Below are 16,004 nucleotides of genomic sequence, written 5' to 3'. Positions count from 1 at the left end.
TAGAACCCACACAAAAACCTCACCAATCTATTCCCTTTCTCTGCCCACAAAACACCACATGTAGTTTACTTTACACATCTAAAATAAAAGCAAAAACAATCCTCCAAACTGCTGAGATTTGGGTTTATACACTTTCCCCATCTAAAGTTATTGAACAACTTACACACCTTACCAGCTACCAGCCAAAAAAACCCACAACCGGTGCTTTGCAAAGAACAATCAAACCCACAAAGCTCAAACACAGTGAATTAAATTTACCACCCTCACCAGGCACATCCCTGGGACTGAGAGCACACAAACACCACAGCATGAACACCAAGGGCTCAGTCAAGTTCTCTTGAGCAGCAGCTCAAGAAAGCAGCGAGCAGGAGGTGAGTCAAAGTTACAAAGAGGCTTTAATGTAGGACACGCTGGTGTCTCAAGCATCCTGATCCTTTTACACTTTCAGACAACTTTTAAAGATGGCTTTGCTACATGTAGCATGTGAACTGGTTGCTGTGTTGCCATTCGTGTCCCAGCTGAGCAGGTAAGATGGTCAGAGACGCTCCTGAATACCAGGGTAGGACCAAACTATTAAAACCTAAACCCATGTCAGCTCTTCACACTTTCACAATAGAGAATTCCAGTAGTCAGAAACATCACTGGCAACGGTTCTGACCTGTCTTTCTCAGCTGCTGTAACCATATCCACATCCTTGGCAGGGGCATTCATAATTGAAGAAAGTTTCTGCTCAGCTGCCACTCTCAGAGCTTTCTCCTTCTCTGTCATTGCCACGGCTTTTTCCACATCTTCTTGGGCAGCTTTAAGATTCTGTAATTAAAGCACACAATCCTGATGCTTATAAGAACAAAATACTCATGAAATTTTTCACATATTGAAGTTTTTTTTCTACCAAACATATGTCGGGATGTTTAATTTAGGAACTTTTACCAAGTATTTCGATGGCTTTACAAATGCTTCTGAACTCTGTGGCTGCATTTTCAAGATTAATCCATTTTCTGTGGCACAGAAAGAAGGGAAATTTGTTTCAAAAAAAAAAAAACAAAGAAATATCCTAACTGATAGCAGAACTGGGAAAAAAGTGCCCCTGTGCTATGGTTTTAGATTTAGCTATTATGATTTGGTTTTGTCTCACTGTCCTCCCTCTATCATAATAAATTGCTACACTTAAATTAAAGAGGTTAAAGAAGGGCTTTTTTATTCAATAAAATTAATATTCCCAGGCTCACTGTAGCTAACTGGAACTCTTCCCAACATCATTTATAATACTTTGCAAGAATTGATAAAGTATGAACCAGACATTTTTCTCTTGAACAGCAAAGGAAATGGAGATAAGACCCAGAGATTCCAGCCAACTTCCTCTGGGTGACCCAACTCATAGAGACAGAACACCAAAAAAACTATACTTGCCTTCCACTACATCAAATTTGTTTCAGATCTTCATTTTTCTATTGTAAGCTTCCCTGCTGTGCTCACCCAATTTTGCTTTCTATGAAATAAAAGCCCCCTTGTAGCCTAATAAGTAATTCCCCTTCAGATCCAAACTAAAAAGAATCTCTCTAGGGGAGGGGGAGGAAAAGCTCCTTCACGACTGAACTTCCCCACTCAACCCCTCTCCTGAAAAGCTGTTCTGCCAACATTCATCTGTCAATCAAGAACTCTGAAGGAAATGAATCCTTGTTAGCATTACCTGGATCTGTATAATTACATGTGCTGTGAAAACCAGTGACTAACACCACACTGCAGTGTTTACATTCATAAGAATACTAAAATTAATGTCAGAGGCCAACACTATCTCCAGGCTACAGAAAATACTCCATCTCCACAAGATTGGAATATTTGCCCTTCTACCTGTCAGATCTGAGAACACCAGTCTGACTGGCTGGTTTGGTACAGAGGAAGTAATTTAGGAACTCCTCTACCAATCCAACAGCACAAAGAATGCTTTCAGAAATTCCAGTTGCATTAAAGAGAATAAAAGGTCACGGAGATTCCCTCCTCCCTGAAGGAGCTCTCTGCTTTAAATGGACTTGGATGATCCTTACAACTCAGGATTCTGTGATCCTGACAGAAAAATATGATCAGGAGATTGCTACTAGTATGTTCCTTGACCAGTTCATTCTTTAAAGATGGGAAAGCAAATATTGGAATTAACTCACTTGTGCTATTTCTATTTACTTACAGAAGAAGCACCAGACATGGATCCCCCTCACAAACACAGCCATAAAATCTCACTTCTCCAGAGAACTGTAGACAGTCAGTGATGCAAAACAACCACGAGCTTCTGTATTTCTAGAACTTGGCACAAACATTTCCAGCACAGACTATTCAATATCAGATTTGTTCTTTGTAAGGAACTGAACTTCTCCTCGCTTGGAGGAAGCATGTTATTCATACAAAGAATTTTTTTTTTTGCCTCTACACTAAAAAAAATGAGGAAACATGAAGCAGTTCTCCTGCAAAGATATCAGTGATGGCTCAACCATAAATACAGGAATAAACTGTCTCAACAACAGACACTGAGGAATTAAAAAAAAAAAAAAGATATAGGTAGGTCACAATATCAAATATGAGACAACACTACAAAGACAGCACTGATTCCTTACTATTCCTTCAGCTTTGGTCACTCACCTCTTCCAGAAGGTTTATTCTGCCAGTCAGCATCTCTTCCATCTCTTGCATCTTCTTTTGTGCCTCTTTCACACGCTGCACTTCAGCATCACCACCCTGGGCCAAGCTTTCAACTGCCTTGCTGAAAGGCAGCAACACAGAGATCCCATTGCATATCAAAGTGGAAAACATTTCAAGTGCCAGTGGCTGATGAATTATGCTCAAGCATCTTCCATTGTATCTGTACCTGCTTGTCACTTGAAGGTTAAATACAAACATCCACAGACAATATGGCAATTTGGGTGGTATAGTCTGAGAGTTCCACACACAAGCCTTGTCACAGTGGATAAAGAAGCATTTTATATGTATGATGAAAAAGTGAAATATTTCCTTTGTATTTTTAAGGCTTTCAAATACAGTATCAAGCCTTCAGTAGAGTTGTATTTTCTACAGGAAGCAGCACTGGAATAAACTGAAGACATGCAGCTGCTGAGGTCTCTCCAGCTGCCTTTTCAGTATTTGTGAGAGAATAACAGGTAGTGTTTCCTTACTAAATACAAGATGACCTCTTGTATATTACTGATCCCTAAATTTCACTTGCTACTTTGACCTTGTGCAAGGTTCCCTTCAAAGCCCAGCAATATCCCTTGATCCACCTGGAAAGACCAAACAAAAATTGATCTGGTCCTCAGGAAAACAAAGAAAATTCCATTGCAACTGAGGCCTATGGAGCAGTCAACAGCTGTCAGTCATTGCCAGCCTGGATTAGTTTTGAACCAGACATTTATAGATAAGCACCCTTAAAATACTACTTTAAATCCTCCTATTCCTAAAGGATTAGGAAAAACCAAATAGAAACAAGTCCATGTAATGGACATCCAGAAATATTCTGGTACTTACTAGGCTTTGATGAGTAGTTTCTCTCTCTCCTGCAGTTCACGCTTCAGACTTTCTACTTCAACTTTCAGCTCAATGTTCTAAGGCAAGAGAATGAAAACCCAAAAGTTATTGGCAATGTGTAGATTAATTATTGCTTGGACCAGCAAATGTAAAGTGTCACTGGGCTAAGAAAATCACAGAGACATTTCAGCTTCTGAAAGACATATTTTGCAAGGTTCAGAAATCTCAAAAAGTATTAAGGATTCACTTAACTGCTCTAATGGGGAGTACTGCACCTCAACTTGGGAGTTTCTAGGGCTTCCATGCATGTTTGTTCTTTAAGACACAAGAAATTTTCTTTTCCTTTCAAAACCTGATTGCATCAGTTATAGAGGCTTTTAACAATTTTCAAATTATTTCGCTGTAGCCTGAGAAAACCTCTCATGATGTAATTGTACAAAGAACTCCCTGCCCTGGAAGCTGACAGATGCCATTTCCAACAACAACAACAAAAAAAGACTCAAAAGTTAAGTGAAATAGGCAACCTCCCCACAAAACAAACTCTTCAAAAAGATACACAGTACTATGAAATTAATCTAAATGCATACAATTTTATATATTTCTTCAGTGGGACCATCAAACTTCTGCTGCATTCGCTCCTCCAGGAAATAGATACGAAGCTTCAGGTTGAAGTTTTCTTTTTTCAGATCAGTGATTTGCTGTGAAATAAGAAAGAAAATGAGCAAATTATGTGATGTGTTTCAAATGAAGAGTAAAAACTACTACAGAATTTGGTTTTGCTCTCCACAGTGCAATACTGGAATCCAACCCACGGGACATAATTAAACATGTGGATGATACACATACACACATATATTAAATTGTGAAGGTGTTAATTGCACCATATGACACCCAAGTCCAAATAAACATCCTTCCCTCTAAGACTGTGTCACCCACAGAGCTATAAATACCCCAAGCCTTTCAACAGGTTTCTGTCTCCTGCAGCTTCAGCCCGAAGCACAGAACATAATGTTCTCCCACCATCTCAGCCATAACATTTTTTCCCCAACTCCATTTCTCATCTGAACAAGAAGAAATCCCATTCCAGCCTATCCCTTCTAAATGTTTGGAGATTTGTCTTTTAGTTTGGTTTTAAGACACGTAGCCACGTTGGCACACACATAAATGTTGTGTGTTTGTCCAAGACGTTATCATTTATGATAACATTTTGTGTTTATTTTTAGCCCTGCACAGCACTTAAGCAAATAACAACTGTAAAACAGTACTGTTTAAAAATATATAATACAAGCTGCAGTGCAGACAGTGCTCTTTAGAATATTCCTTCTTTAAAACATTGACTGACTTGACAAAAAAGGTATCCAAAAAATATTAGGCAATTCTTCTATAAGATGGAACTTGAACAGAATATAAGACATTATGTCGAAACAAATATTTTCTAAGGGAAAGCCTGGGAAGGAAGCCTCATTCATGGGACCAAGGTAATCTTATTCATGGGAAGAAAAGCCACAAGCACACAAGGCACATAAGCCCAATCGAACACCAATAAAACCTTTATCCCATCCCATATTTCACAGTGCAATTCTCTGAGGAAAAAAATTGCTTATCATTTTTAACCTTCCTTGTAGAAGCAGTAACATAGTTGATGGTTTCATTAAAGAAAGGAGTCTCCCTCTAAATTTTTTTAAGAGGTTAAGCATAAAACATTCACTCAAATAAGACTCGTGTCCCCTGCCAGATGCTTTCAGCAAATGGAAATCTAATATGTTACAGAGCTTCTAATAAAATATTTATGTAGGCTTTTCCAGAACTGTACAGTGCCATTTGTAAGAATTATTAGCGATACAATTTCTAAAATATTTGGCTTGTGAAACCTAAGATTATTTTCTGTAACTGCACTCAGAACCTGCATCTGCAAACAATTCTTCAGTTTAACAATCCCTGCCCAGCAAGATGCCTTGTCATTATTCACACAAGTGAATATCATCCAAGCAACTGAAAATCCAGCTGACTACATAAACTTTGTGGCTCATTCCCATACCTTATCAGTAGATCATTCCTAACAGTCTCTGCTCATTCAGAAAAAGTCCAAGCAACAAAGACACTCTGAATTTATATCAGTTGAACTTCTAGTTAGTCTCCACACATTCAATAGATTTCTGAGTCAAAAGGAAAAAATATCAAAAGAACTCAGCATACCATGATTTTAGTCACATGTATTTCAGTGGCAAGAGAAATAAACCAAAGAGCTTAAGGGTAATATTTTCAAAAGGCAAATAAAACAGACTATGCAACCATAAACCAAGAAGTGAAACAAATGTCGTCTCTGATGTTGTTTCTCAGACAAAAGTTAATTCAGGCAGACTACAATTAAAAAGTTATTGCTTAATAAAAGACAAGATGTATAATGTGAGCAAGTTCACACTGCAAAGAGATTTTAATGGCAGCTCTCTCAACTTATGCATTTGAAGACTAAGTTTTAATTCCTTTATGCATTTTGATTTCTGTATTTGAAAAAAGGAATGATACACACACTACACAAAACAATCCACACCACAGACAGCATGGCAGTAAATCCTAACTCAGATTAGCTCCTTTCCCAGCCTGCCTGCACAGAGCCACTTTCATGCCAAATGGATCTGTCAGCAGTGGCTGTGGTTTCACAGCACAACACAGTTTTCACCAGCAGAGGCCTTTTTACAAGACAGCAAAACTCTAAGTGGGCTTGGAGAGACAAGAAAAAACCCACAATTACTATTACTCAGTTCCCTACCTTAATACCCATCACTCTTTCTATCCAGGAGCACCTAATAAGCCATAATGAGGTCCTCAATTAGAAATCCTTTCACTTTGCCCATGTAATCATGTTTTCTATCACAAGGTGGTTCCTTCTGTATTGCAAGGAAGTGAGACACAGCATAAATAATTCAAAAATGTGCACCTCTAACATTTTCCAGCTCAGCACCTTCTCCAAGCCTAAACATAAAAGGACCTTTCCTACATGGATCCACCTTTTAGTCCATTACATCCATCCTGCTCTCTCTGAGCTGCAAGGCCAAAGCCACTCTTTTAAGCCACTGTTTTAACTACATCCTTCTCATGTCCTAAGTAAATACCATATTTATAGAAATATCTCTGTGTTTAATGGATTCTTCTTCCTTTATTTGAATGGATCTCTGAGATTCATTACACTGCTGGCATCCATAAAAGTTCTTATCCCATGAGAAGTTTAACAGCTCAGTTTAACATGAGGGGTCTGTAGACACCAGGATGACAGACCTGTGACCTTTCTCCCTACATAACAAGATTTTTCCTCCCTGCTAAAACTTTTTTTCCCTGTGCAAAAGGACCCTGCAGACAATAACCTACTTGCAGAATGTATATTCTAGACTGAGGTCTTTGGGATGTATCACAGTAAAAGATTTTAAGCCCATCCTAATGCCAAAGCAGCACCCATCTACCCCAGCAGACAAAAGAGAAATAGATACAGACTGTAAAAAAACATCCTTCACCAAGGCTTTCCAAAACAAGCTTTAAATTCTGAGCAAAGAGCATAGTTTCCCCTCAGGGGGATATAAGGCCACAAAAAACTGAGTTTAGAAGAAGCACTCATTTCAAAAACAATGCCACAAAAGATAACAGCAGCTACAGCAGTGCCCTGAAACTGCAGACACTTAACACAGTCCAAAAACAGCAGCCACAGCCTTTATCTGCAGCAGTCATCTCAAACATTTCAGGTTTGAGCTAGAAGCTCAAAGAAGCTAGAGCTTCTTCTCACAGTAAGAACTAGAGTTAAAAAAAATGCAGAACATTTAACAGGGAAGTTGTCCCACAACACAGCTACACCCCAATCAAATCATGGTTCACTAGATATAAACTTATTCAATTTAAACAACTAATACAATTAATATATTTTAAAAAACCTAATGTTTTCCTTTATATTCCAGTAAGTGCCAAAATAATTTTGCCTGCAGAACTGTCACAATGGCACTAGACCTTTACAACAGCACTCTCATACACAGTTATGAAGTTAAAAGCATCATACTGCAGCCAATGAATTAAAAAGCCAAACCTGCACTAGCCTAAATCAAAATAAACTTGATGCCTCCCTGAAATAAATCAACAGCAGATGTGCAAACCAAGCTTTGGTGCTTGTGGTGATTTGCAGGAAGTTTTGAGCAGAGGGTGCCAATTTTTGTTTCACAACTTCAGCGAGCAGTTGGCTGCTCTCAGCAACAATTCCTGCCTCGGTTTTGGAAGCACAGACAGGGACATCCACCTGGTCACACCTCCAACAGATGTGTGTCAGCTGACACCAGCTACAAACCTGACCCCAAGAGGCAACACTTCAGGCAGCATGCTGGGAATATCTTGGCCATAAATCTGTCACCAAGTCCTATATTAACAGTCTGCTTACATTTTCATAGTCCTTCATGGTCCGAGCTCGAGTTGGTGAGACTGTGTCTTCTGCCACATCTGGCAACACTAGACAGATTTAAAAAGACAGAACAAGTTCAGACAGCAGAATCCCTAAGCAAAGCTTTAATTTGGCAAAGTCTACACTAATCTAAACATAAAAAAAGTAGAACACCTTTTGGGAAACAAGGGAGGCGATGCTTTGTCCCTTGTTTACATCACATGTTAGTGCTACTAAGGAGTATCTAGATTTCTTTCTGATCACAATAAGCTAACACTTAAGCTCCCAAATTCCAGCATCACCCATTTAAACCATGATGTACACTGAAATTAGGCTATGTGAGGTGCACTCACAACAATAAGTCCTCAGAGCAACTACAGAGGAATCCCATATTAAATTAATTCTCATTAATTTACTAGAAAGCAATTCAAATCTCTCAGTATCTCACTGGTCACAGGCCTAAACCTCAGACTGAAGGAAAAGATAAACAGAGGAAACGGCCATGATTTACATTCCTAACATTTAATCCCTCCTGAATCTACAAGTTCTGTTTGCACACACATGCTGCAGCAGCCACATTTAACAGAGCTACATAACTTATTTCCACTCAAATCTGAGAGAGTAAACTTCCAATCAGAATAATGACAATGTATAAAACATGTAGCACTTACATCGTCTTAAATATAAAGAAGATATAGCTGGGGACTCAGACTGACTCTCATATTAACTAAAAGAAAATATTTCATTTAAATCACTTCCAAAATTGTTATGCAGCTGTGTAGAGCAGTCTTAAAAGTTACCCAAAGAGTCAGTGGTTTTCACATCTTGAAAGTCTAATTAGTTTCACAAGGCACCTTTCCTTGAGCAGTTGCACAACAGAGCAGCGCGAGTACGTAATTTATATTTGCTTCCTTCTGTGAGTAAATATAACTTCCTGATAAACCATCTAATTTGATTTGTCTTAGCTTCAATTACTACTTCACCTATACCATGAAGTCAGCCATTCACAAAGAAAGTCAACACATTCATAAAGAAACACATTCACAAAGAAAGTCAACACATTCATAAAGAAACACATTCACAAAGAAAAACATTCACAAAGAAACACATTCAGAAAGAAAACCAAAACAGACACCTGAAATTGACCCTAACGGAGCCCAGGACAGCAAACAACAGAGGCAGGAGGTTTCAAACCAGTATTGTCCAGGCACTTTACTCTAAAATAAGTGTTTCAAGCAAGTCTCCCACACCTGAGGATGAACAGTTAGATGGCACCTGGCAACCTGATGGAGCTACAGGAGGGGCTTTTCATAAGCCCCTGGAGTGACAGGACAAAAGGGGAAGGGCTTTAAACTTACAGAGGGCAGGGTTAGAGTAGAGATTCGGAAAAAATTCTTCCCTGTGAGGGTGGGGAGGCCCTGGCACAGGTTGTCCGGAGAAGCTGTGGCTGCCCCATCCCTGGAAGTGTCCAGGAAGGTTGGACAGGGCTTGGAGAAACCTGGGATAGTGGAAGGTGTCCCTGCCCATGGTAGGGGATGGAATGAGATGAGCTTTAAGGTTCCCTTCCAACCCAAACCAGTCTGTGACTCTACGGTCATCATACAGAAAAATGCACAGAATTACAGCTCCCGTTCAAGAGGAACTGGACAGGAAGGTTTCTTAATGCACGACTAGCTAAAAGCCGAGACACCGGGTCTAGATCTTCAGGCAGGCGGGAACTGAACAGCCGAGCTGAGCCCCGGAGGATGCACAGCGCGTAACAGCCCTACCGCCGAGCGGAGCACGGCCGGGCAGCATCGCCTGCCTGGATATTCCAAGCATTTTAACTACGCGCTCCACAAAATCGCTGATCGTCTTATGTAAGGCTGCGAGCCGCGATGACCGCGAGCAGCGGAGCTCACGGCAGCGACGGCGGCAGCCGCTGGCCCTAAAAGCCCTTCGCTTACACAGAAACACATCACTTAAAAGCCATTTTTCTTGCCCCTTTCCTTTTCCCGCAGGGCTGAGGTTTCCCCCCGCGAGGTTCGAGCACCGAGCCCGGGTGGGCTCCCAACAGAGACCCAGCCTTACCTTGTCCGCCGGGCGGGCCGGGCTGGGGGTCCCCGCGGGAGATGTCCGGCAGCTGGGAGGCGCTGGCGCTGGGGAAGGAGGAGGAGAAGGAGGAAAAAGGAGTGAGAAGCGAGGAGGAGAGAGCCGCTGAGAGCCGAACGCCGGAGGGGGCTTCGATCTCCCGCTGACCCCGCGGCCGCGGCCCAGGCCCCGCGCCCCAGCGCAGGCCCCCCCGCGCAGCCCCCGCCGTACCTGCCCTCCAGCCACAGCAGCGCGCCGTGGGTCCTCCCCCGGCAGCAGACATCCATGGGACGTCCCTGGCCGCTCCCGCCGCCATTTGTGCGAGGGTTGGGCGGCTTCCTGGGGAATTCAACGGCCCGCATCGCCGGCCGCCATCTTTGCGTCGGCAGAGCTGAAGCCGCTGAAAGCCGCCGCGGGGGCGCGTAGAGGGCGGGCACTATTACGAAACTGAATTGGGAGACCCCATGTTTGTTGCGGGCAGCGGAGGAAGGTTGGGCGGGCAAGGCGCCATGTCGGTGAGGGCAGAAGCGGGGGCGGCTGCCAGATGGGCAAAGGGGAGGGGCCGGGCGGGCGCCATGTTGAGTGAGGGAAGGAGCCCGAGAGCGACCCCCGCCGCTCCCCGGGCCCCGCTCCAAAAAATACCCCTTTGGAAGAGGCTTTTGCAGGGATGCGCCACGGTCCCGGGCTCCTGCCGGGTCTGGCAGAGCCGCTGGAGCTGATGGTTTCCATGTTCCCCCCGCAGCGCCAAGCCGTCATCAGGCTTGGCGGGAGAAATAATGACGCTTTAGTTCCAAATTCTAATCGCTGCTCTCCGGAGCTGGCAGGGGCGAAGCCAGCTGCTGTCAGCATCCATGCAGTCTCATTTTGAAACAATCTGGGGTTGTTGGGGTTTTTTTTTTTGTGAAGCAAAGGTCTAAGCACGTCGGCTCTCCCGCTTTTTGAGGGCAGAAAATGCGATTACATTGAACATTTCAGAATATCGACAGCTGGAAATGCTACACTGGATTAAATGCTGTGGTGTCCCCTCCTACACCGTGTCCCCGAGGGCACGGCCATGGTGACGGTGCCGGAGCCAGTGGAGCTCCAGACATCCCCTTGCTGCCCATCCTGCTTGCCCTCCTTTTGAATTCATTATTCGGGAGCTGTTTGTGTGCAGGACTGAAATATTTCCCTGCAATATTTACAGCGTCACCATGCCGGGACTGGCTCTCAGTGTTCCATGTAAGACGAGGAAGCTCCATCCGTCCCAGCGGGACACTCACCTCACCCACGGGAGTAACCGTGTGCCTTAGATTTGGTTTCCCCTTCTAGATTTGGTTTCCTCTTCAGTACCACTGTGTCAGGTTTCACTCACTGTGTCAGGTTTCACTCTCCATCCTCTGGGCTGTCCCAAAGGGACTTTTACCCGGCCAGGAAATCAGCCACAGACAAGGGCTGACCACGGGCCACGGTAATTCTGTGAGTTTATCATCCCCAGTTGTCCCGGGCCTGGTGAGCTCCATTTTCTCTGTGCACCTGCACCATCTCACTGCTCAGAACAGATTGATGCTGTCACCTGTCAAATGCCCCAGGCTGGTGGCAGCAGCCCCTGCAGCTCTGGGTGTGTAGGGTCATGGTGGGCTTCCTATCCCTGCTTCATCCTTTCAGCTTTACGAGTACAAGTGCAGGATGGTGCAGCCGTCAGAGCCCCCAAACTGCCAGGAAATGCCAGGAACTACTCAGCACAATTAGGCTCTTAATCCCATCTCCCGTCCAATTGGACATGCCTCACGCTTTGCCTTTGGGTTCTGGTGACCCCAAGGGATGTTTGGTCCCTTCGACTCCCCCATGACAGACTTTTGGAGACACTGGCCACGTTATGTGACTGAGACCCTTCTGCAGTGGCCTCTGCCAAGATGAAGTTAAGTTCACAAAATCACGTCTGCCATATGGCACCAGATCTGACCAGCCAGGCTGAAATGTGGCTTCCTTTCTTTACAGAGCAGGTCTTCATAAAATGAATGAGTCCATTCACCGAGCGGATTATACCAATTTGCTCTTGTTTAAGGTTTCAGTGAGGTGTGATGTATCTGATGCATGTCTGTAAATCAGTGTCCATCAGCCACATGTACAGAGCAAAGCACTCCCTGCTCATGTGCTGTGGGCACACACAGCACCTCTGTCTGCAGAGCCATGGTCCATGTCCAACATTCAAAAGGAAATCAGGAGGGCCCTCCTTGTGAAGTTTATTGCTTCATGAAGTGTTTGTCCAATGGATAAAGATATGGATATATAGAGATATATCCATGTCTGTCTTCCCTGGAAGTGTTCAAGGCTGGGCTGGATGGGGCCCTGAGCAACCTGGTCTAGTGGAAGGTGTCCCTGCCCATGGCAGGGGGTGGAACCAGATGATCTTGAAGGTTACTTCCAGCCCAAAACATTCCAGGATTTTATAAGTCTATGTATATACAGACAGATAGGATGGGAAATTTCCCTGGGTTACTGCACTGCACAATGTTTTGAAACCTGCAGCAGTACCAGGAAGCTGAGGGGGCAGAAAGGCCTGGGAAATGCCTCTAGAAGCAGTTAACAACTTGCCTTCTCATAATCTGCTTAATGTTGTTTAACCTTAGCACATTTGGGGAGATTACACTAAATCCTCATGCCAAGAAGCTGTGTTTGAACTTCCCTGCTTCTCAAGGAAGCCCGAGGTCCTTCCCACCTCAGGAAGAGAGTCCCTAAAGACAGTCTGGGAAGGAAGTACTTATGGTGAGTGTAGTGTAGGGATGAGTTGAGCACAAGCTGCCCTGGAGCAGGACAAGAGCCAGCTGCTCACTGTGCTGTGCTGTGGTGGCACAAGGAGGGTGGATGTCACTGTCAGGGTCCTCCTCTCCCTCCTGCTCTCACTCTCCACTCTGGGGACCTGGTTCAGCTCTCAGTTCTGCCTCCTCCTCTCACAGCTCCCAGCAAGATTCTTCCTAACTTAAGTCATACACAGCCCGACTGCTCTGCTAATGCAAATCAGGTCTCAATAAACTCCCTGGAATTTCACCGCTGTGGCCCTTACTTATATAGCTCTGGCTCAGCTAAACATTTGAATGAACACTTAAAACCAAGTGCTCACTCAGTTTATGAAGCCTTACCTCTCCAACTTCTTTGCTTAATAAGGGCTGCAGAGTCAGACACAGCTTTCAGCAGAAAAGCTGAGCCTTTAGCAGTTGTATTTGCAAATAAATTAATTTCTTAACACTGCCAAGTGAGACAGAAACACAAGTTTACCACAGACACTCCCCAAAGTGTTCAAAACTAGTGATGCCACACATGTGGATTTCTGAGTATCTATAGCAGAAATGGCCTTTGAAAGACATTTGGGGTCATGAAGAAAAAACTGATCCAATATCCTCATCCCATTTCTAGCTTTGCTCTGAGGGTTTTGTTGTTAATGACTCACATCTCTGACAAAATGTGTCCGTGTGAATGATATAGAAAACAGTGGGAGAACAGACATTGACTGTGGAGATCCCAAACATGTCAGTGTGAGCAGCTGAGGGCTGGGATGGTTCACAGCAGACACAAGAGACCAGAGGACTCATTTTTTAGCTGGATTATCCGACACAGGATGTCAACTGTACTTATGGATATCTGATGTTAAAAAACATTTTTGTGCCTCGGTTCTCATCTCACATACAGGGCTATAATGAAGGAATAATTCTCTTGGAACAAATATCATTACCAGGATGAGATCAGATTCAATCCTTTCTGTCATTGGAAAGACTCCTGCTGAACTTCAATGAACAAAACCACAGATGCAAAAATCCAAGTGGCATAGATACAAATTATATACATTTATTTTTATTCATTTTAAATAACATTCTTCTGTATAAATTCTGACATATATTCAAATCATACACTTTTTTTTTCTTTTTAGAAATGCATTTGTAAGCATAGCATATGCTTGGGAGACGCCGTGTTTGGACGTGTAGTGAGACTGATGGGTTTCAGTTGGGAGCAAGTACAACTTTTAAGGCCCACATTTTTCTTATTTTAATCCATTCCTCTGACACACAAAGAGCAGAGTCCTGTGGGAGCTCATTCTAAAACTTCACTTTAAAGAGAAAAGTATTTTTATACCCTTTATTTAAAGGAGACTGTGCAAACTTTCTGCCACGTTTACATTGCCTGTAACACTGAAGGTAACAGTGCTGCACAGCAGTGGTTAACTGACCCAGCATACCTGAAGGATGCTCAACACATCCGTTCCTCTTTCCTAAATGCTAAGTTTGCTCAGCCTGGCCCAAGGGAATTACCATTCCAGGGGCTGACATCTCCTGACAGCTCCCCAGGGCCAGCGCTCCTCGCAGCTATTTCCAGCCACGGCGGTTCACGAGACTCGAGATCATCTATTCTCATTAACCCAACCCCTTCTCTGCACATCTGCTGCACTCTGTGCTCACCAACTGCTCTCCCCAGCCGTGAGCCCTCCAGGCTGCCCCAGGCCTGACACACCTTTGTGCCCTTTACTGCCTCTCGCCTTTACTGCAGAACTGGGCTCACCCCATACGGACCAGCCCGGCCCTCATGACCCCAAGGATCGTGCCTTGAGGTGGTTTCCCACACCCACCCAGCCTCCCCTGCCCTGTTGTGCCTTCTCTGAGCTCTGCAGCTGCCACGCCACGACCCCATTCTCTGGGGTCTCCTCACTGCTGGATCCGGGCAGAAGGTGCTGCCCGGTGGCCCCTCAGGAATGCCACATGTAGTTGTACCGTCACCTCAGCCCTACAAGATGCCTCCCCCTGCCTCGCTGGCTGCTGAGCTGGGCCTCAAAGCAGCCCTGAGAGTCCATTTCTGGTTTACCTGCCCCTACCCCAACAGGGCATAACCTGAGCACCTGGGAAGCCTCATGACAAGCTATGACACAGGTCATGGTCCTGGTGACCTTCATTACCCAGCAGAGGTGTTTGAGCTCTGCACCCCCTCCAGTCAGAGCTGACTAGAGACAGAGCTAGCTCAGCCTCTTCCTCCCCTCTGTGCTGCCAGGTATGATTGATGAGAGCACGGAGGATCTGGTCTCACATCACCAAAGCCAAACACAAAGCTGTTTATTCTTTCCTTGCTGAGGCATCGACCTCCTCCTCTAACTGTTGTTCTCGAGTGCCAAGGCCTGGGTGGCAGGAGGTGGCTGGTGGGTCCCTGCTGAGTCATTCTCCCATCTAACAAGCCTTGTGCCAGTGCCACATCCTCGCTGTGCCCTGCTAAAGGACATCCTGTGCTTTCCTCTGCCATCCAAGCCTGGGCAGCCAGGTCCCTCCTGCCCAACCAAGCTTCCCATCACACCTGCGAGGCTGTCTACATCCCTTCATCCAGATGTGCAACCCACAGACAACAGCTGTACTGCCCCCCCCCTCGCATCCTGACTGCAGGGCATCCTGACCTCCTCCTCTGCCCAAACACAGAGTGTTTGGAGCACTCTGAAGGTCAGAAACAGCCCAGGTGCCAACACCTCCTGTGCTGTGGCAGGCAGGGACTAGGAGGGCTCAGCACCTGAGCCCACGCTCTGCTTGTGCAGATGGTCCTTATTTCTACAGTGAGACAAAAATCCTAGTCTGTTCCCATTACAAAGCAGCCCAGTCACACCAAAATTTGAGGAAGAGGTGTTTTGTGGCAGAGATTAAAAGATCTACTAAAGTATTTTAGAAACATTAAAGTGAACAGTCTGTCCTTCACTTTGCCCTCTAGTATCACTCCCCAAAACTAACACTTCCTAAATTACCTTACCCCACCCCATGAAGTGACCAAGTGCAAGTGTATCACTAGATTAGCAATGCTAAATAATTACAATTTTTAGGAAATTTTCTATTTCAGCACCACCCTGCTCTTTAAGAGTTCGGTGAGTAACTCCAGGATTAGCAATATCCAGATTTTCTCCTCCAGTCCTCCCCCGTTTTATTACTAAAAGTAACCCCATTATGAATGACATCAGCCAGATTTATTACCTAAACTATGGGACCTCACCCAGGCCCACAGCAGGCAA

At 44.4% G+C, this 16,004-nt stretch overlaps 1 protein-coding gene across 1 annotated transcript in view; it reads right to left on the bottom strand.

Moving 5' to 3' along the window:
- The window catches only part of CDK5RAP2 (CDK5 regulatory subunit associated protein 2), a 72,231-nt gene extending 62,000 nt beyond the window's left edge, over positions 1 to 10,231 (bottom strand). The window contains exons 1-7 of the mRNA XM_018074319.3: positions 10,226 to 10,231; positions 9,995 to 10,062; positions 7,925 to 7,992; positions 4,098 to 4,208; positions 3,511 to 3,587; positions 2,632 to 2,752; positions 659 to 810 (exon numbers count right to left, since the gene is read on the bottom strand). Coding sequence (XP_017929808.2) covers positions 659 to 810; positions 2,632 to 2,752; positions 3,511 to 3,587; positions 4,098 to 4,208; positions 7,925 to 7,942 — 479 coding nt within the window. The 5' untranslated portion in view covers positions 7,943 to 7,992; positions 9,995 to 10,062; positions 10,226 to 10,231. The remainder of the gene's footprint in view (positions 1 to 658; positions 811 to 2,631; positions 2,753 to 3,510; positions 3,588 to 4,097; positions 4,209 to 7,924; positions 7,993 to 9,994; positions 10,063 to 10,225) is intronic.
- Between the last annotated feature and the right edge of the window lie 5,773 nt (positions 10,232 to 16,004).

The sequence above is a fragment of the Manacus vitellinus genome, unplaced genomic scaffold (assembly GCF_001715985.3).
Source record: "Manacus vitellinus isolate BGI_N305 unplaced genomic scaffold, ASM171598v3 scaffold_27_pilon, whole genome shotgun sequence".
Taxonomy (NCBI): domain Eukaryota; kingdom Metazoa; phylum Chordata; class Aves; order Passeriformes; family Pipridae; genus Manacus; species Manacus vitellinus.
This window is presented reverse-complemented; position numbering and strand designations above follow the sequence as displayed.